This window comes from Podarcis tiliguerta (assembly GCF_965153285.1).
Source record: "Podarcis tiliguerta genome assembly, chromosome: 9".
Taxonomy (NCBI): Eukaryota; Metazoa; Chordata; class Lepidosauria; order Squamata; family Lacertidae; genus Podarcis; species Podarcis tiliguerta.
In genome coordinates this window covers 59,603,470-59,624,221 of record NC_139542.1, presented here as the reverse complement: position 1 = coordinate 59,624,221, position 20,752 = coordinate 59,603,470, and the positions used below count along the sequence as shown (strand labels likewise).

Below are 20,752 nucleotides of genomic sequence, written 5' to 3'. Positions count from 1 at the left end.
CTTAAGTCATGCTGGAGCTTAAGTAAACAAGATTTGGAAGGAATGTGGAGAATATATCATACACAAAATTTAATTCATTATTAAGTAGCAAAGTGGTCTTTTTCCCCCAGTGGTGGCTGTGGAGAAGTTTAGTCGTTACATTGTTGGCAGGAATCTTCCCTGCACCAAACATTGATGTCCACATTTGTCCCGTGTTCTTTTTTTATCTAGATGCAGTCCAATTCTACTCTATTCATAAACTCTAAAAAAAGCCATGAGGGAAACAAGCTTCATCTGCATTGTCCCAGTATAGGCTCAATTTCATTTTGTGTAGAAAGATGAAACTCCAAAACTGGCTGTAAGTTAAGTATGCCAGTAATTTGGATTGCTGTACTGTATTTATGGGATGCAGGTGGCGCTGTGGGTTAAACCACAGAGCTTAGGACTTACCGATCGGAAGGTCGGCGGCTCGAATCCCCACGACGGGGTGAGCTCCTGTTGCTCAGTCCCTGCTCCTGCCAACCTAGCAGTTCGAAAGCACATCAAAGTCCCAAGTAGATAAATAGGTACCACTCCGGCGGGAAGGTAAAAGGTGTTTCCGTGCGCTGCTTTGGTTTGCCTGAAGCAGCTTAGTCATGCTGGCCATATGACCCGGAAGCTGTACGCCGGCTCCCTTGGCCAATAAAGCGAGATGAGTGCCGCAACCCCAGAGTAGGTCACAACCGGACCTAATGGTCAGGGGTCCCTTTACCTTTACCTTTTACTGTATTTATTGTTCTGCACATGTGAATTTCAGCTGGTTTCACATAAGAGGAATAGAAAGGTGTGCTGAGGGAGCAGTCTGCGTGTTCTTACTTGTTTTCCTCACAAGCAATCTGTATATGTTTCTTGTTTGTCCCTTAAGATGGCAAATGGAAAGATCCAAAACCTAGAGGCCATGGTTGATGCTTTGCTCAACAATGAAAGCAAGCTGAGGCAGACAATTCTCACCCTAGAACTGGAGAGGAAAGCACTGCTGGAAACGGTAAAGGAGATGCACATACATTCAGCAAGCCCCAGTGGAAAGCCTCTGCTTACCAGGCAAGAACATATGGATTCTGCTAACTGACAGCTGCAGACATAATGGAGGAGGCAAGTTCAACACAGATAAGAAGGGAAGAAACGTTTTCTGAAGCCGCTGTCTTTCAAAGGTGTCCTTTGTATTGTTCACGCCTTAACTTTGAGCGAAACAAAGACTTTGCACAAAAGAGATGCATGTTTTCCTAATGGAGGAAAGTCTTGCTTGTTCATATCTACAGTTCTTTTGAATTAAGCATATATGCAACAAGCAGAAGGACCTTTATGCTGCCTTGTTCTTTTGCTTTTGACTGACATTTCCACTCCACTGTAAAGGTTTGCTCTGCAGCAAGTGCTTCTCGACCCAAGGGCTTCATGTTGCTTACAAACTAAGCATTTTTAAAACTCTACTTTTAAACACTGTGTGCTGCAAAGGTGCTGGAGAATTACAGCGCTAGGAGTTCCTGGAGCGATTCCTTCTCCCTAATTTGAGGGGCTACATTATTCATCTACAATTGGACTTAGTAAGTTTGTGGCACTTACCCCTCTGCCGGAAGTTGGAGTCAATTCCATTTATTCACATTGTGTTTTTAAATCCCCTTTGCTGCCTTAAGACATCAGTTTAGTGAACCCAGTAAGTCAAATTTCACCATATGCATTTTGAGATTGTTATCTGTTGTTACAAATCTGATATCTTTTAATTACCGAGGAGGGGGGGAGTGTTTTTTTTATTTTTAACATCCAACATTATAGCATGGTTTAATGCTCTGATGAAGTTCAGGATACTACTTTTTTTCTTCTCTGAGGTGTGTTTTGACAGGTCTGAAGCTTTCATGTCATTTTGACGGATCATGCCTTAAAGTGTTGTTTTATTTATTTTTGAATTATTGTATGTTGCAAGCCTTTGGTTGCCAAATGGAAATATTAATGACTGCCAGTTTTAATTTTAGAAGTTAATTGGACCCTCAACCCACTCTGATGAAATTTTGCTCTTCAAAACATTACCTTCTGAAATTGTGGTACTTCCAAGGGTGTAGGTTCTATGAAAGACACGCTTAACAGTGCAATCCTACACATGTCCACTCAGAAATAAACCCCACTAGGTTCAATGGGATTTACTTCCAGGACAGCAGTGTTATACAGAGCAGCTGGCTTATTTGAAGTAGGAGTACAGTCTCTCAACAAAAATATATCCTTTTTTCTTCATATAAACAAAAGCATTTTTAAGACCTTTAAAAGCACTTCAACTTACAACTTCAGGTAGTGTATCATTATTCATCAGTAAGCAGTTCAACACATATTACAGAAAGTTCAATTGATAACACAAATTCATTTCTTTTTAAATAAATTTGTTGACTTGAAATGTATGGGCATTTACTTTAACTAGTAATGATACAATTGATAAACAAATTATGCATTAAGAATTTTTTTTTCTTCCTGCCAGCAGTGGTTGACAATAATTATTATATTGCACAGTGAATTTCCTGTCTAGATATAAGGTGAAATCCAGAAACATTAAGATCAATTGACTTCAATAGGATGTGGATCTCACATCAAACTTAAACCTATCTAACAGTCGTTCCCTCTGGCAAGAAACCTTTGGACAGCATTTTGTGAGGGGTGCTAGAGAGACTTTTCAACACCCTTACCAAGCTAAATTTGCAGGATTCTTTAAGAAACCATGATAGTTTAACTGGCATATAATTATTCTATGTTGTTATTTAGATAAGCACAAAGTATTGTTTATGTTGTATGAAAAGGGTAACACATTCCTTCATTTCTCCCACCTCTCAAATTCACTGCATAGTTTTGCATCCTTAAACAAAAACAAACTCTTACTGATTATGTTGTGAGTCAGCGCTTTTCCATTCACATTTTTACTTTTAAAATTATGGTTTCATTGTGGGTTCTTCAGAAATTTTATTATTTTTACTCTTAGAGGAGTGCCCAGCAATGATGTATTTGGACAAAGGCAATAACTGATATATAAGCTTTTTAACACTAAAACAAAAGAGCAATAAAAAGACTAACTAACCCAGCCAATTTCATATTGTGATGTTCAAAAATGTAGTGTATTGGGTCTCCTGCAGTAGTCCTATGGGATTATTAAATAACAAATATGAAGAACCAGTCAGCGGAGAAGGCTACAAGCCCATGGCACCTCTTCCTGAGACTGTCCAGAAAGCACATTGGTGAGCCTTCCTCCACAGAGATTGCCACCAACAAGATGACTTCTTCTCAACCAGTCAGTATGGCCTCCTCAGCTTGCTGTGGGACAATCACTGCTGTTAGCACTCAACAGCCTATTCTTCTGTGTGTGTCTATGTGCGAGTGTCCAGCCCTTATAAGGATTTTCAGTCCAGCCATTTTTACTTTCCAGATCTGATGGGAGTTCACTGGTTTGCACTGAAACAATTGGGGACATCATAAGCAAGATAAATATTGCTAATTAAGCTGCTAAATTGTACTTCAAATTCAAGGTGGGAACTGCCAAAGTTTTGCATGAGGATGGCTGTATGTTAATTTGCCTAGCATTCTTTCAATACACCCGAGAGAGAGAATCTGAACCCAGGTCTTCTGAAACCATTTTTTCCCCACACAGCAATGACCATTTTGCAATTATTTTTGCCACAGAGACTACCAGGACTAAACGACGTTTCTGTGCACTCTGACTTCCGTCGCGGTGTCCCATTGCGCCAGAAGCGGTTTAGTCATGCTGGCCACATGACCCGGAAAGCTGTCTGTGGACAAACACTGGCTCCCTCAGCCTGAAGCAAGATGAGTGCCGCACCCCATAGTCGCCTTTGACTGGACTTTGACTGTCCAGGGGTCCTTTGCCTTTTTTACCGTACTAGGACTAAACTGGTGTTTTCCACAGCAGCAGTCCAAAGTTTGAATGACAAACACACTTTTATTTAAAAAACGGGCATGACTGCATTGGAGAGCCATGGGCCACCAGATGTGTGTATGTGGAAATTTAACAATATGTGCCTCATTCATACTTCAGTGCTTAGGGAGATTTAAATGTACCTGCAGCAAACATGGTTGCTCTATAAAGTGTGTCGGTGACCACTTTGGAAAGCAGTAGCTTTCAGTTTCAGCACACAGGTCAGTATTCTCCCTTCAGAAATATCTCCAAATCTGCTAAATTCCCATCTGATCTCATAATACAGCAGCTATATTATGATTTCCCCTTGGTTGTACAGAATTGTATGGACTTGTTGTTGTTTAGTCGTTTAGTTGTGTCCGACTCTTCGTGACCCCATGGACCAGAGCACGCCAGGCACTTCTGTCCTCCACTGCCTCCCGCAGTTTGATCAAAATTGTATAGACTATGTTAATAAATTCTTCTGTATATGTAAAATCCCTTCCTTTGACACCCTGAAATTTAAGGATGCAAATCGTACGAGTTTTTGTTGTTTAAAACAATCTGGCCAAATTCAGGGATTTCAACCAAAGAATGAATAGGAATAATGCTGTGTGAATGAAAGGCTTCTAACTTGGTGATTCAGGGCGTGCTGGGCATCTTATCAGCCTGACAGGAAATTGATGGCCGCCTTCTCTCCAGATGAGGAACAAGCAACCCCAGAGAGCTGGAAACCAGCCAACCCGTGCGGTTTTATGAAGACAATAGGACTGGGGGTGGGGGGGATGCATATAAGTGCACCATGGGGTGGAATTTAATGAAGCATATGCTTGCTTTATATATCAGTAGGTGACAAAACATTGGAGGCACAGGAATGGATGGACGGGCTCAGGAACATCAACTGCAGCTCCTGGCGAGGACTGCTGAGTTGGCAGAAGATGGCTCCCTTTAAAGAAAGTTGCGAGAGTGAGAATAGGTAGGAGAGATTATGGGGAGAGTGTTTGGGGTAGAACCTCCCAGGAGAAGTAGTGAAAAGGTTTGGGTGCCGGTGTAAAGAATGAGCTTCAGGTGGGGGCTTAGCTGAGCAACAGTATGGGAATGGGACATTAGGCTTTCAGTTGTAAATTTCCCCCAGCATTCAAATTAATAAGTGGATACTACCAGCAGGACTAGGGACGCAGGTGGCGCTGTGGATAAAAGCCTCAGCCCCTAGGGCTTGCCGATCGAAAGGTCGACGGTTCGAATCCCCACGGCGGGGTGAGCTCCCGTCTTTCGGTCCCAGCTCCTGCCCACCTAGCAGTTCGAAAGCACTCCCGGGTGCAAGTAGATAAATAGGGACCGCTTACTAGCAGGAAGGTAAACGGCGTTTCCGTGTGCGGCTCTGGCTCGCCAGAGCAGCGATGTCATGCTGGCCACGTGACCCGGAAGTGTCTCTGGACAGCGCTGGCCCCCGGCCTCTTGAGTGAGATGGGCGCACAACCCTAGAGTCTGTCAAGACTGGCCCATACGGGCAGGGGTACCTTTACCTTTACCAGCAGGACTGCTTTTACAATCTGCAGCTCTAAGGCAAGTCACTCTTGAGTGGCCACCTTAAACCTAGAAGGGATGGGGCACGCAAAAAGATAATTCTCTCGTGCTGGCTCTGGCTGTGCAAAGTGAGAGGGGCAGTGCAGCTGGTGTGGGGTGCCCTTCACCAGTCTTGGAATTCCCACAGATGCCTGGCTGTGCTACCCTCATCTTTGGACACCAAGGTGTCAGCCCTTCTTCAAGCAGTTTTCACCATAAATAGATAGAATATGGAAAGCAAGTGAAAGTTGACAGTAAGTCAAATTGTAACCCAGTGTGTTGTAGTGGTTAAGAGCGGTAGACTTGTAATCTGGTGAACCGGGTTCGCGTCCCCGCTCCTCCACATGCAGCTGCTGGGTGACCTTGGGCCAGTCACACTTCTCTGAAGTCTCTCAGCCTCACTCACCTCACAGAGTGTTTGTTGTGGGGGAGGAAGGGAAAGGAGAATGTTAGCCGCTTTGAGACTTGGTAAAGGGACCCTTGACCATTAGGTCCAGTCGTGGCCGACTCTGGGGTTGCGGCGCTCATCTCGCTTTATTGGCCGAGGGAGCCGGCGTACAGCTTCTGGGGCATGTGGCCAGCATAACTAAGCCGCTTCTGGCGAACCAGAGCAGCGCATGGAAACGCCGTTTACCTTCCCACCGGAGCGGTACTTATTTATCTACTTGCACTTTGACATGCTTTCGAACTGCTAGGTTGGCAGGAGCAGGGACCGAGCAACAGGAGCTCACCCCGTCGCGGGGATTCGAACTGCCGACCTTCTGATCGGCAAGTCCTAGGCTCTGTGGTTTAACCCACAGCGCCACCCGCATCCCCTTGAGACTCCTTAGGGTAGTGATAAAGCAGGATATCAAATCCAAACTCTTCTTCATCTTCTTTTTCTTCTTCTTCAGACACTGGCTCGCAAGGAACACTTGATGCTCATGGTATCCTTTGTTTCATATTGCTTAACGTAGGGAGAAACAGCCAATGCACAGGGCTGCCAGGAACCTGCCTTTTAACTAAACAATCTGAAGTACCAGGAATCCTGTCCCTCAAAGCAGGCTTTTTCAATCTAACCCCAAAGTTAGCCAAGAAATATTTCATAACTCTGATGACTGTACAAGTTCCTGCTTATGCCACTGGGATTTTAAATGGTTTATTGTGCTGATAAACTGGGACAACTGGTTATTATGCTGAAGACAAGAATGAAATCGGACTGTAATTACACTGTGCTGGGATTTTAGCAAAAACAAAAAAGCTTCAAGTTTTTGAAAAGCTGGAATTTGAATTTCCTTGTGTTTCCAAAGGAAAAGGTTCACATGAATGGTGACAGGCCTCATCATGTATCTGGAAATCACAAATGATCCATTAGAGCCAATTTGTACATGGAATACACCTTCTAGGACTATTCAGGGTGGGGAATCGCATGGTTGAATGTTCTTAACCTAAAACAAGCTCTGCATAGAAAACCAGCACATTAGGAAAAGAGTCAGGCTACATTTCCGGAGACAGGGTGAAGCATTTAATCATGTAATTATCTGTCAGTATTCAAAATTGATGGGGGGCTATACCACATTATTGTGAGCATGTAAATCGGCTTCTGCTCAAAGCTGTTCTGCTTGTGTAATTGTGCAGTGTGGGTGAGGAGAGAGTCTATTAAGACAATATACAGTGTGCACGGCACTTACACATGGGTTCAATTCCAGGGGTCTGCGTGCAAAGGCAAAATTGTGCAAAGTCAGGAACGCTGCCTCCACAGCACTGTCAGAGCCTTCCCTCCCTCTTCCCCAAGCCTGGTAAGCAAGGAAAGGTGACTGGGCATGTAGATGGGTGGGAATAAATAAATGGAAAGTGGTGGGTTTCCCTGGCTCTCTGCTTATTTATTTATTTGGGAGTGGCTGCTGGGACCACATTACACCAGTCCTGAGAGATCTGCATTGGCTCCCAGTACGTTTCCGAGCACAATTCAAAGTGTTGGTGCTGACCTTTAAAGCCCTAAACAGCCTCGGCCCAGTATACCTGAAGGAGCGTCTCCACCCCCATCGTTCAGCCCGGACACTGAGATCCAGCGCTGAGGGCCTTCTGGCGGTTCCCTCACTGCGAGAAGTGAGGTTACAGGGAACCAGACAGAGGGCCTTCTCGGTAGTGGCGCCCACCCTGTGGAACGCCCTCCCTTCAGATGTGAAGGAAATAAGCAGTTATCCTATCTTTAAAAGACATCTGAAGGCAGCCCTGTTATGGGAAGTTTTTAATATTTAATGCTGTACTGTTTTGAACATTTGATTGGGAGCCACCCAGAGTGGCTGGGGAGACTCAGCCAGATGGGCGGGGTATAAATTTTATTAGTAGTAGTAGTAGTAGTAGTAGTAGTATTATCCCCACCCAACCCATACAAGGTTGCAATCGCAAACCTTCATCATCTATGACAGACAAAATGTGAATGCTTTTGAAGGTTTGGCAGCAACACTATCAAACCAATTCAGCCCATGTTCAAATGCAAGGGGGAATGTCACCTTTGCATGCAGAAGGTTCAATCTCCAGCATCTCCAGCTAGGGCTGAGAGAACCCCAGCTGAAGCCATGAAGAGCCTGACAGCGTAGACAAATAACTGAGCTCCATGGTCTGACTCAGTATAAGGCGACTTCTTGTGTGGAAGCTATTTTCAGGTGTAGGTGGCAATATGCAAATTCCAAACCAGATACAAATACCGGTGCTGTTAATGATTTCAACTGCAGCAAGCTGTCTCTCTTGCTTTTCATTACTATTGCTTGCAGTTTCTTAGGCCAAGTAGTCACAGAGTGCTTCTAGCCGGGTCATTCCAATAAGGCAGTGCAGCCTCTTTACCGCAACACTGACTCACATCCCTCCCCCTCCCCCCCTTCCCACCACTTCAAAGTTTTTGAAATCCCGTTAGGTAAACTTGCAGCCAGAAAATCCTCCTCGTAGTTTCCAGACACAGCATGACTTGTCCTGTTTCCCCAGATTTATTTACACAAGCTATTGTAAGATGAATGAATGTCTCCTGTTACTCCCACCTGGAGACTATTTCTCATGCATTTCCAGCACAGAACCTTCTGTTTTAGCATATTATCCCTGGAGGGATTTTATCTCTGAAACACAGGAAGCTTTCTAATTGCGATGGTTGCCTAGGCCTCTTCGCAGGTGCATTGTTTTCCATTCCTCTGAAGGAATAACTACTCTCTGGCTAAAAACGGGATTCCAATGATTTCCACCGACTTTGGCAATCTCTTGTATTCTATTCTAGGGCAAAAGATGCCAGAACATGCCGACTGCTAGTATCTTCAGGCTAATTGCACTCTTTTCCATAGGTTAACTATTTTTGCTGCGCACCATGTATATGTATGTGCATTTATATATGCCGTATGAGTGGGCGTGTATTTTTATATTCCGGGAATTTTCTGGTACAGGGTGATGCAGGCAGTATATATATTTATAACAGTCAACATAGCTTGTTGCGTCTCATTGAAGGGCTTTTAATACCTTTACCAGAGTCTCACCCGTTGATGAAAGAGCCTTATACAGTGGTACCTCGGGTTACATACGCTTCAGGTTACATACGCGTCAGGTTACAGACTCCGCTAAGCTAGAAATAGTGCTTCAGGTTAAGAACTTTGCTTCATGATGAGAACAGAAATTGTGCTCCAGTGGCGCGGCAGCAGCAGGAGACCCCCATTAGATAAAGTGGTGCTTCAGGTTAAGAACAGTTTCAGGTTAAGTACAAACCTCCGGAACGAATTAAGTACTTAACCCGAGGTACCACTGTACATTGTCAAACTGTTGGTTTAGCAAGGCAAGTGTAACCTGCTCTGACTGCAGGGCTTTGGTCAGAAACTACCCAATAATCTTTAAATCGGCCCAAGTTGGCAGCCCACCAAGATCACGATAAATTTCTGCTCTGAAACTACAATTGGTTCAGAACTCAGCAGCTGGATTACTGATGGGGGCTGGTTGCCAGACACACATCTCTCTCATTTCAAAGTAACAATTCCAGTCACTGGTTTTCACCTTTGTCCTATGGCAGGAAAGGGCAATTTATGGCCTTCCAAATGTTGCTGGATTACAGATCCTATTATGCCTTTTGGCCATGTTTGTTGGAGAGAACAATGGTTGTAGTCCAACAACACCTGACGGCCCAAGATTGGGCAAGAGTGAACCTGTGAGAGAGCCAGTGTGGTGTAGTGGTTAAGAGTGGTAGACTCGTAATCTGGTGAGCCGGGTTCACGTCCCTGCTCCTCCACATGCAGCTGTTGGGTGACCTTGGGCTAGTCACACTTCTCTGAAGTCTCTCAGCCCCACTCACCTCACAGAGTGTTTGTTGTGGGGGAGGAAGGGAAAGGAGATTGTTAGCCGCTTTGAGACTCCTTAGGGTAGTGATAAAGCGGGATATCAAATCCAAACTCTTCTTCTTCTGTGCGCATGTCCTCTGTCACTATTGTGGACCTTCTGATTCTCTTACCGTCACATCTACTAGCAGCAACCAAGGATATGGTGGGTAGGGGAGGAGGAGCGTAGCAGAGCCAGTTCCTAGTTTGAAGGGGTGCTTGACAAAGTGTCGTCTGGCAAGTTCTCCTTTGGGCATTCTGGGAATTAAAAATGGGTGCCCCCTGCTTGCAACTACCAGGCACGAGGTACCAGAACTGGCATTAGTACTGCTGGGCCCTGCCAGGGTGCAGGGGCCACAGCAGCTGCCCAAGGGTAACAGATGCTGAGGCCAGGCCAGAGCATAATGATTTATGGACAAGAAATGAACAAAATTGGGTGTCACAGAGGAGCGTGCAAAGCAACCCAGATTTTCTGTGTTTAGATCTGCTGTGAGAGCAAGCTCACACAGGTCCAGTTTTGTCATACAGGTGTTTTGACAATGGGCACTTGTGGTGAACTGGTCGCGACTGATTCATGCAACCAGTTTGTCATGCAAACAAGCTTTTGCTGAAGTGGAGTGTACCAGAACTGAAAACAGCAGATCTGAAAGAGTTTTGTGGGTCAAAGGCACGAGCAGAGAGGCGTTCACTTCGCACTGAGGCTAAGAAAACAATTTTCCCCCTTCTCCCCCTCTACCCCTGCCCCAAAGTTCAGAGCTTAACCAAAGTGAAAAGAAATTCGCTGTCAGCCTTTGCTTTAAAAAGAAGTAGGAAGTTTGCAAATTGCATACGACGGGGAAGGAGGAAATGAGAGTTGAAGAAACAGCTTACTACAAATGCAACTAGAGCTACTTGCACATTTAGCTGGTGGGTCGTCTTTGCAATGTCCGAAAAGGAATGTGCAAGAGAGAAAAAGCACGGCCCATGCATGCCAAGTTCACCAGAGGTGCCATTTTAGCTCTCATTAATTGGGTCCCCCTTGCTAACTAAGAGGCATAGCTGCTTTTTAATGTGTGTCAGGTAATTGTGGTGAACTTTGCAATGGAATGCAGATCTGTTTGGCCTTCTGTGATTTCTATGTTACTCTCCCGTTCAGTTTGAAGCTGTTAAATTAGGTTACTTTATTGTTCTGTTACAATGTTAGACTTTTTTTTAAAATGATGTACTTACTTATTGACAATACGATTTGTAATTATTATGGAGTGTATGTGGTTTTATAATCGTTAATGTTTACTGCTGTTCATTTAATCTGTGGTGAGCCACTTTGGGCACAATCTTTTGGGAAAGTGCCATAGAAATTAGAAGAGGAATGCCAGAAACAAGATTCTCAGCAAGATTTGAAGCCCTGCTCTGGGACATATTGAAGTATGTTTTTAATTATTTTTTTTAAGCAGTGTATTTTAAGAGTATTTGTTGCAGGTTTTTTTATTACTCTCCCTCGTAATTACATTTGCTTATTTAAATAACCGTTAGCAGCTCTGCAATGTTTCTACTCGCAGAGCAACTGAAAATAAATATTTAAAACCAGTAAAATATTGTATAACAACAAATAAAAACACATTAAAACAGCAAAGGTGGTGTAAAAGTATCTGCTGCAAGAATTTTTATTTACAAAGTATTTACCTGGGATCCATAAATCATCCTGAGGTTCGACTGGGAAAGGATTAGGTTTTTGTAAGTACCTGGTTTGGGAACTTGCAAAAGACAATAACCACTCAATGAGCTGCTTTGGGCATAGGACTAAGGCAAACACCAACTTCTTAGCATGACTATTGCCAAAGAAGATATCACAGCAGCTGAACTCCCCCTGCCCCCGCTACTGCTATATTGCCGTAAGCCGAACTATTTTTGGCTTGGCATGTCCTCCCAACCCAAGCTCATGGTTAGTTTCTGCCAGATAAACCATGTGCTATAAACACCCAAGAAGAAATCTTAGCCACAGCTCATGGTTTGTTTGGAGTGAGACAAACCATGAGAAGAAGAAGAGGAGGAGGAGGAGTTTGGATTTGATATCCCGCTTTATCACTACCCGAAGGAGTCTCAAAGCGGCTAACATTCTCCTTTCCCTTCCTCCCCCACAACAAACACTCTGTGAGGTGAGTGGGGCTGAGAGACTTCAAAGAAGTGTGACTGGCCCAAGGTCGCCCAGCAGCTGCATATGGAGGAGCGGAGACGCAAACCCAGTTCCCCAGATTACGAGACTCCCACTCTTAACCACTACACCACACTGGCTCTCTGAGGTTCAGGTTGGGTGACACACTACACTAAACCATATCTTGGCTTATGGCAGTTCAGCAACAGCGGTGCTGGAGGAGGAGGCAAGGCAGCTGTGATGTCTCATGTTTCTGAATTAAGTCACAGGTTGGCTTAGAGTTGCATGTGAATCAGCGGAGTGGGTAGAACGAGTGAGTTGGCCAGAAATATAGTTTCTCCCAAGGAAAAGTCTGGTGCACAGGACAGGGGGTGCTGTCCTGCTCTCTGCCAGCTTGCCCTGATGTTCTGCCAGCCAAATGCACAAGTGCATATTCAGAATTACCAGGAAAACTTGGTCAAAGCCTCATGAGAACCTGGTGAGCCGCCCGATAAATTCCAAGAAATGACCAGCTTCAAGTGTAAGCAAAGATTGCCACTGGATGGATATTGAATGAAAACTCATTTCCCGATGGGTGCATATTCTGTAGCATTATCAAACTGGTGAGCTTAATAATCCCTGGCTGTGACTGCATATGAAACCCTGGTGAATGAATGGGACTATAATTCATCCGACAGGGTGCCAATATTGTAATGAATGCACCGGATGACTGTAGGAACACACACACACACACACACCCATGGTCCAAGGTAATTGGCTTTTCAACCAATGGATACAAGACTTGCGTAAGGCCAAGACCTACAATCTTTTTTTCTTCATTAATTACATCTCTTAACAATTATAGACCATGAAAGGCTTTCAGCTGATGCAAGCGTGTGTTTCACTGTGTCTTGCTGTATTAAAGATGAAGGTGTAGATTGTCCTTAATTGAAATGGAGAGCTTCTCAATAATCCCTGACCGAAGCCTCCTCAAAACACATTTGAGAGGATTTGTGTACTTGTTTTATAGGACCTAGCACCTCAAGCTGTCTGATTTTAAAAGGTTCATTGTTTGAGATGGCGACAACTCCCTTGGGCAGCCTGCCCAGTGGAGCCAAATTTGGAGTGAATTTTGAAATGTTGCATGTTACGATCCATGTCAACTGACATTTAGCAAGATATTTAGATTATAATTAGAAGACTTGTGAAAGCTGGTTTACAAGAAAGATGATCCCATAGGTTGATAGCTCAACAATTCCACAGCAACCTCTATAGATTTGTCTCTTCTATTTGTAACCTCACCTGCCCGACTGCCACAAAGAGCTCAGAAGAGCATTTTTACCCACAGAGATGCAATGTTTAGCAAATAATAGATTGGAAACTTTGTGGTTGATTAAGAAGGTGCCTTCAGTTAATCATACAGGATTTTGGGTGGGTTTGGTTTTTTTAATGTGAACTATTTCTGAACAAGTTTATCACAAAAACAGCCGGGGATAAATGTCAGTTTAGAAGAGACATTACATTGTTTTGTCACAGGTGAGATAGTGCCCCTCCTTACTGAAACCTGTATAACAAGGGAACAACTCTAGTATAGTAGTACAGGACTTGCTTTGCACACAAAAGGTCCTTGCACACATGTGCTCGCACACACACCCATATACACACAGCCTTTAGCCCCACTTCAGGATATTTTAATATAAGCTATAAGCTACTGAAACCGGCAAATTCCTATTCTCTCCCCTTCTATTTTTCTTTCACCACCGAGCTGAGACCCTCAATGTTATGTAGGTCCTGGAAGCTCAAAGGCTCATGTTAGACCTGTTTGTTGGTTTGTTTTGAAATTTTATTTTCATTATTTTCATTTTATAAGTGAATAGACATATGCATACCAAGGGGTTTCCCCGTGCCTGTAGAAACGACTAATTTTGGATGGACTCATTTCACTTACAAAATGATCAGCACTTCACCGCTTATGTTTAACATTGGAGGGAACGACCATATGTGAGTCTTCTTCGCTAAATTAGCCCCTGTGGCTAGATAACATGTGTTGTCTTTCCAGTGAGGTGGATAGCTTTAACTTCTAAGACCAATCAGAAAAGTCTCACAGGAGCAACTACTGAAAAGCCCACTCCAAACTGCAGAATATATTTTTTCCTTCATTGTACCATGTCCAAGCGGGTGGCGCTGTGGTCTAAACCACTGAGCCTCTTGGGTTTGCCGATCAGAAGGTTGGTGATTTGAATCCCCATTATGGCGTAAGCTCCTGTTGCTTGGTCCCAGCTCCTGCCAACCTAGTAGTTCAAAAGCACACCAAAAAGTGCAAGTAGATAAATAGGTACCGCTCCGGTGGGAAGGTAAACAGCATTTCTGTGCGCTGCTCTGGTTTCGGTGTTCTGTTGCACCAGAAGCAGCTTAGTCATGCTGGCCACATGACCTGGAAAAACTGTCTGCGGACAAACGTTGGCTCCCTCGGCCTGTAAAGTGAGATGAGCGCCGCAACCCCAGAGTCATCTGCGACTGTACTTAACTGTCAGGGGTCTTTTACCTTTACCTTTTTGCCATGTCCGAAACTGTTCCAATGATCTGGCAAATTTCTGAATAATCTCTCCCCAAGACCGATAATTTTCCATTCCTTGCTTATATGTACAATTTAAACAACTTGTTCCCATTGGGAGGGTTGACATTAATTTCAATGCAAAACAGGATCTAAAATGTAACTTTTCTATCTCAGATAAGAGAAAGCAAGTTTTCATTTATCAGTGCTTAGATAAAAGCATGTAGTTTTTCAGGCTGATGAGGCAAAGACTTTTTGTGTGTGAAAGGGGTGTGAAATATGCTGCTGTTTCACTGTGTTCCATGTTTGTAAGGCTGAATATGTGGACACCTGAGGCTGTGTCATGCAATTGCCTGAAATTGTACTTACTGGAATCTCTAAATCACACTAATGCAAACACAAATAGTACGCATTATGATCCTGGCTCTAGAATCAGCAGGAGAAAAGTGGAAGAACCAGAGAACCCAAATCTAATAATCATTTGCATTAAAATTGCAAAAGTGTAGGTTTTCCCTCCCTATGCACCCAAATGCTAGACCAAGAATCCTGTAATCTGTAACGCATATGCAGTTTTGGAAAATATAAGCAAGGAAGGGGTATATGTCCCTTTCTCTGGTGGGAATGCAACCAAAGAATACCAGGAAAAGATCGTTTAAGGCAGGGGTCAGCAAACTTTTTCAACAGGCCACCGATGAAAACCACCAGCCACAAAATGTTTTAAAAGAAAGTAGAATCAATGCAGATTTTTCAAAAGGAATAGGATGGAATTTATTCAGCAGGGCAACCAATACCGACCATATAAATTAGTAACTCAGAATATTATAAGCATTCTTGCTACTAAGAGTGTGTGTGTGTGTGTTTCTAGAAAGGAAAACTGTAAGAATTTTAAAATGTTAAAAAAAAACAGATCCAATATTATATCAGACGAGGATTAAACCTCAAAAACGAGCAAATATCTGTCTTCCAGTTCATTTAATTTGCATAAATGTGCTTTTGCTTATCATTGGGAAGGAACAAGGTGTAATGAAGCCCCACCCTGTGACCAGTAGCCTTTGTTCAGTTTTGAAAGCATGCAAACAAGCAAGTCTGTTTATAGTCCTAAAGACTAGAAACTTGCTCTTTTAAGCAGAAAACGAAGAAAGGACATTGATCTGATAATAAAATTTTGCTGTGCTTTGTGTGAAACGGCAGAGGACACACAGGTTTGGTTCTGATGGGTTAAGTAAGAACAACAGCAGCAACAATTTAAAAAAAGAATTACCGTATTTTTCGCTCTATAAGACGCACCAGACCGCAAGAAGCACCTAGTTTTTGGAGGAGGGAAACAAGAAAAAAAATATTCTGAATCTCAGAAGCCAGAACAGCAAGAGGGATCGCTGTACAGTGAAAGCAGCAATCCCTCTTGCTGTTCTGGCTTCTGGGATAGCTGTGCAGCCTGCATTCGCTCCATAAGACGCATATACATTTCCCCTTACTTTTTAGGAGGGAAAAAGTGAGTCTTATAGAGCAAAAAATACGGTAACTGTCATGGACTAGAGCAATTTGATCTGAATTGTAAGAGCAAACCTACCTTCCCACCAGGTGGCACTGTTGTTCCAAACAATTAATGGGGGACTATTGTTCCTTTGCAGGATGCGAACTTTGAAAGGTGGCGGCTAGGGCAGCGTCAGAAAAATTATTCAAGAATTATTTTGGCTCTCTCTTTTTTTAATTATTCTTTTTGGGGCGTACAGGATGAGGCAATCCTTAAGGTATCCGAAGCCTAGTTATTCAGGGTTTTGTACACTTAGTACATGAACCCTCAACCTGGCCTGGTAGCAGACAGGAATCCAGTGCATTGTTTAATACCAGTGTCAGTGGGGTGTAGTGGTAAAAGTATTGGACTGGGACCTGACAGACCAGGGCTTGAATTTCCACTAAGCTATCAAGCTCATGGAGCAACCTTGGGCCAGTCACTGCCTCTTGGCATAGCCTACCTCACAGGGGGCTTAAAAGGAGGTGGAGAACCATGTATATTGAACTTCTTGGAGAAAATCAGGGAGGACCTTAAGGTCCATAAATAGCAACACCCTAGAGGTCCCGGGCCCTAAGGAAGTTAGATTACCTTCGACCAGAGCCAGGGCCTTTTCAACACTGGCTCCGGCCTGGTGGAACGCTCTGCCTCATGAGACCAGGGCCCTGCAGGATCTGATTTCTTTCCGCAGGGCCTGTAAGACAGAGTTGTTCCACCTGGCCTTTGGTTTGGAATCAATTTGATTCCCTCCCCCTCTTTCTTTTTTCCTTTCTCCTGTGATGAGGCTGCATTTTAATGTTTTAATGTTGTATTTTAATCTTGTTTTTTTAAGTTGTCTTTCAATCAACTTGTTTTTATTATCAGTTGTTAGATGCCCTGAGCCTGGTCTTGGCTGGAGAGGGTGGGGTATAAATACATTTTTTATATTATTATTATTATTATTATTATTATTATTATTATTATTATTATTATTTAAATGCAATAAATAGACTGGCGGCAGTCTACTCCTGTCACTAGTCCAGCCGCAGCATTTGGCACTAGCTGAAGCTTCCAGGCCATATATTTAGATACAGTGGTACCTCGGGTTAAGTACTTAATTCATTCCAGAGTTCTGTACTTAACCTGAAACTGTTCTTAACCTGAAGCACCACTTTAGCTAATGGGGCCTCCTGCTGCTGCCGTGGCGCCGGAGCACGATTTCTGTTCTCATCCTGAAGCAAAGTTCTTAACCTGAGGTAATATTTCTGGGTTAGCGGAGTCTGTAGCCTGAAGCATATGTAGCCTGAAGCATATGTAACCTGAGGTACCACTGTATCTTAGAATCATAGAATTGTAGAGTTGGAAGGGGCCTTGACGATTGTCTCGTCCCGCCGCCCTTCAGTACAGGAATATGCATCTGGATCAAGCCGGCAACATTGCCGTTATCAGCACCACGCTCCAACCAATTTACCCTGGCCCTCTTTTTTATAAAAAGGTTCAGAAGTGCTCCTCTATTTTACACCTTGGTTGTTGAGCTGAGGGCCCCGTCACCTTTCCAGGCATGCCACAAGGTACAAAGTCGTTCCTGTCTCAACAAGTTTGTAACGAAGTGAGCATGCAAACTCTCCTTTGGAAGGGGCCCGAGTGCCCACTCGCTTTTACAGACCAGACATTCACATCAATAATGCTCAGGAGAGTCACTCAAAGGCAGTTTCAGCCTCTTTGGCTGAAATCTGGAGAGTAAGTTCCAGTGAAATGAATGCAGCGAATTGGCTGCAACTCATTCGTGCATCTCCTTCATTTCAATGGGACTGAAGTGCGACTAAATTTCTCTGGATCGGGTCCCATACTTGTGTTTACCTAGAAATGAGTCTCGCTGTGTTCAAAAGGACATGCTCCCAGGTAAGTGCGCAAGGGACATGTAACAACAAATCGAGCTGCGTCGCCACTGAAAAGCACCACCCATTTCTTCTATCAGCACTCCATGATGACGGAGCTGTCAAACATCCGTTTGTCTTCTTCTCTTCACCCGGACTAACTCACGTGAGCCAAATGCTACCTGTATACAACATTTCAGGGGAAACAATCCACACCAAACAAGCTGGTGTGTCACCCATGCTCAACTGTACACTCCCTTCGACAAACAAACAAACAAACAAAAACCCACATAGATTGTGAAGCAAAGAACAGCGCATTGCTCCGTAGGTGTTTTAAGACTTTCTTCACTGACCATTTTCTCTGCTGGTTTTGAAGATAAGGATCAAGATGCTGTGGGAACAGGGTGAAACAAGAACCTCGATGTGTGTGTGTTTGTGTGTTGTGATCTTGCTCCACTAGCTTATGTCAACATACGCTCAGAAGTCAGTTGAGACACTGGAAGTTTCAATACTTGGTATTGCTGTCAGCCCACACAAAGACTAACATGACCACCAAAGCTGTCATGTGGCATGTGTCTGAGTGACCTCCTGGCCAGCTGGTGGTCTGGTTTTAACCTTTAAAGCCCTATACGGCCTAGGACCCAGGTACCCACGGGACCGCCTCTCCTGGTATGCCCCACAGAGGAACGTACGGTCTTCAAATAAAAACATCCTGAAGGTCCCAGGCCACAGAGATGTTAGGCTGGCCTCAACTAGAGCCAGGGCTTTTTCGGCTGTGGCTCCGATCTGGTGGAACGCTCTGTCACAAGAGACTAGGGCCCTGCGGGACTTGACATCTTTTTGCAGGGCCTGCAAGACAGAGCTGTTCCACCAGGCCTTTGGCCAGGGCACAGCCTGACCCCCTCCTCTGGCAATCTGCACAGAGTCTTGCTCAATAGTTGCCATCAATTTGATTTTAATTAATTTTATAATGAAATGATTTTAGAATGTTGTACTATTTTATTGTTGTTAGCTGCCCTGAGCCTGGCTTCAGCTGGGGAGGGCGGGATATAAATAAAATGTATTATTAATAATAATAATAATAATAATAATGTCCTGCCAAGTGGTGAGGAGAATTTTGCTGTCAGCAGAGGCCGATCCATTAGGACAAGCAGGGCACTGACCCAACGAGCTCCATCTGCCCTCGGCTAACCTGCTCCTGCCAACCTCCTTTCCAGCATGGGTGGCGTCAGGGAATGGTTGGAACAGGAGGTCTAGGAAGTGTGCACTCAGTCTGAGCATCTTCTCTCCGAAGAGGAGGAGGAGGGGGAAGCTTGGTTCAGGAGGAGCGAGAGAAAAAGAGATGCTATACTGTTCGAGGAAGAATTACCGAGCTACGAGATAGCGGAGGAGGAAGGGGAGGCAAGAGAGCAGCCGGCAGAGACCTCCTTGGAGAGTAGTCTCTCGCCCTGACCTAGCCACTGTGATCCACGCGGCGGTCACCTCCAGACTGGATTATTGTAACTCGCTCTACGTGGGGCTGCCCTTGAGACTGACCCAGAAACTCCAGCGGGTGCAGAATGCTGCAGCGAGACTCCTTACGGGGTCACATTCACCCGGTGCTATACCAGCTGCACTGGCTCCTGGTGGAGTACAGGATCAGGTTTAAGGTGCTGGTTTTAACCTTTAAAGCCCTATACGGCCTAGGACCCTCATACCTACGGGACCGCCTCTCCTGGTATGCCCCACAGAGAAACTTACGGTCTTCAAATAAAAACATCTTGAAGGTCCCAGGCCACAGAGAGGTTAGGCTGGCCTCAACTAGAGCCAGGGCTTTTTCGGCCGTGGCTCCGATCTGGTGGAACACTCTGTCACAAGAGACCAGGGCCCTGCGGGACTTAACATCTTTCCGCAGGGCCTGCAAGACAGAACTGTTCCACCAGGCCTTTGGCCAGGGCACAGCCTGACTCCCTCCCTCGGCAATCTTCGCGGAGCTCTGGCCCAATGGTTGCCAGTGGCTTGAATTAATTAATTTTATAATGAATGATTTTAGAGTGTTGTTTGTGCTGTACCTTTGTACTGTTTTATTGTTGTTAGCCGCCCTGAGCCCGGCTTTGGCTGGGGAGGGCGGGATATAAATAAAATTTATTATTATTATTATTAGTAGTAGTAGTAATAATAATAATAATAATAATAATAATAATAATAATAATAATTAATAATAATAATTAATTTATACCCCACCCAAGTCCCACTTGGATAATCAACTTTCCCCACCCTTCTCTAGAAAGAAAGGTTACTTTGCTGAAGTTTCTGTGAATTTTATCCCCCATTTGCTCCCAGTTCCTGTGCTGTGCATGTCCTGAAATGACACTGGGAGCACTGGGGAGGAAAGAAAATAGAGCCGAGGCTAGCAGCACAATAGCTACAAGAAGAAGACAACAGCAAAAAGCTGAGTGTGTGTCCCCCCACATCAAGAAACCACGAAAGAATTTCTCCTCCCCCTAGAGAAATATGGTGAAAAGCCCACCCTATCCCCATTATTTTGCCCAGAAACTGAGTGAAGAATTGAATGCCCAGTTCTATCTTGAAACCCTGCTAGGGCATTGTATCAGAAATCAAAACATGTCCAGGAGTATATAAGGACATGCTGCGTCTCTGTGTACTCCCTGTTATCTGAGAGGATGATGACGATGGCGGCGAGTCTCTGGAGTGGCATTTCAGCCTTTGGCCTGCATCAGCGTGGGGAAAGGGTTGCTCCTTTGCAGGCTTCTGGGAAAGATTGTGCAACTTCTCCCGGGACTCTCATGCCTGATGGGTAAATAGCGCTGAGCATTCTGTCTGCGGGCCTTTCTGCAAATGACCAAACACACAGGGAAGAAGGCATAGTTTTTTTCTAGGGTGGTGTAAGGCCTCCCCCTGCCTCCCCCACTTGTTGGCTGTACATA

The 20,752-nt window shown here is 44.3% G+C and overlaps 1 protein-coding gene across 6 annotated transcripts in view; it reads left to right on the top strand.

Annotated features, from left to right (window-relative positions):
• Window positions 1–3,078, top strand: part of TBC1D1 (TBC1 domain family member 1) — an 81,416-nt gene extending 78,338 nt beyond the window's left edge. For all 6 annotated transcript variants that reach the window (XM_083458029.1, XM_083458025.1, XM_083458027.1 and 3 more), the window contains one exon: window positions 884–3,078. In XM_083458029.1, the coding sequence (XP_083314155.1) occupies window positions 884–1,087 (204 nt within the window). In that variant the 3' untranslated portion in view covers window positions 1,088–3,078. The remainder of the gene's footprint in view (window positions 1–883) is intronic.
• The last annotated feature ends 17,674 nt before the right edge of the window (window positions 3,079–20,752 follow it).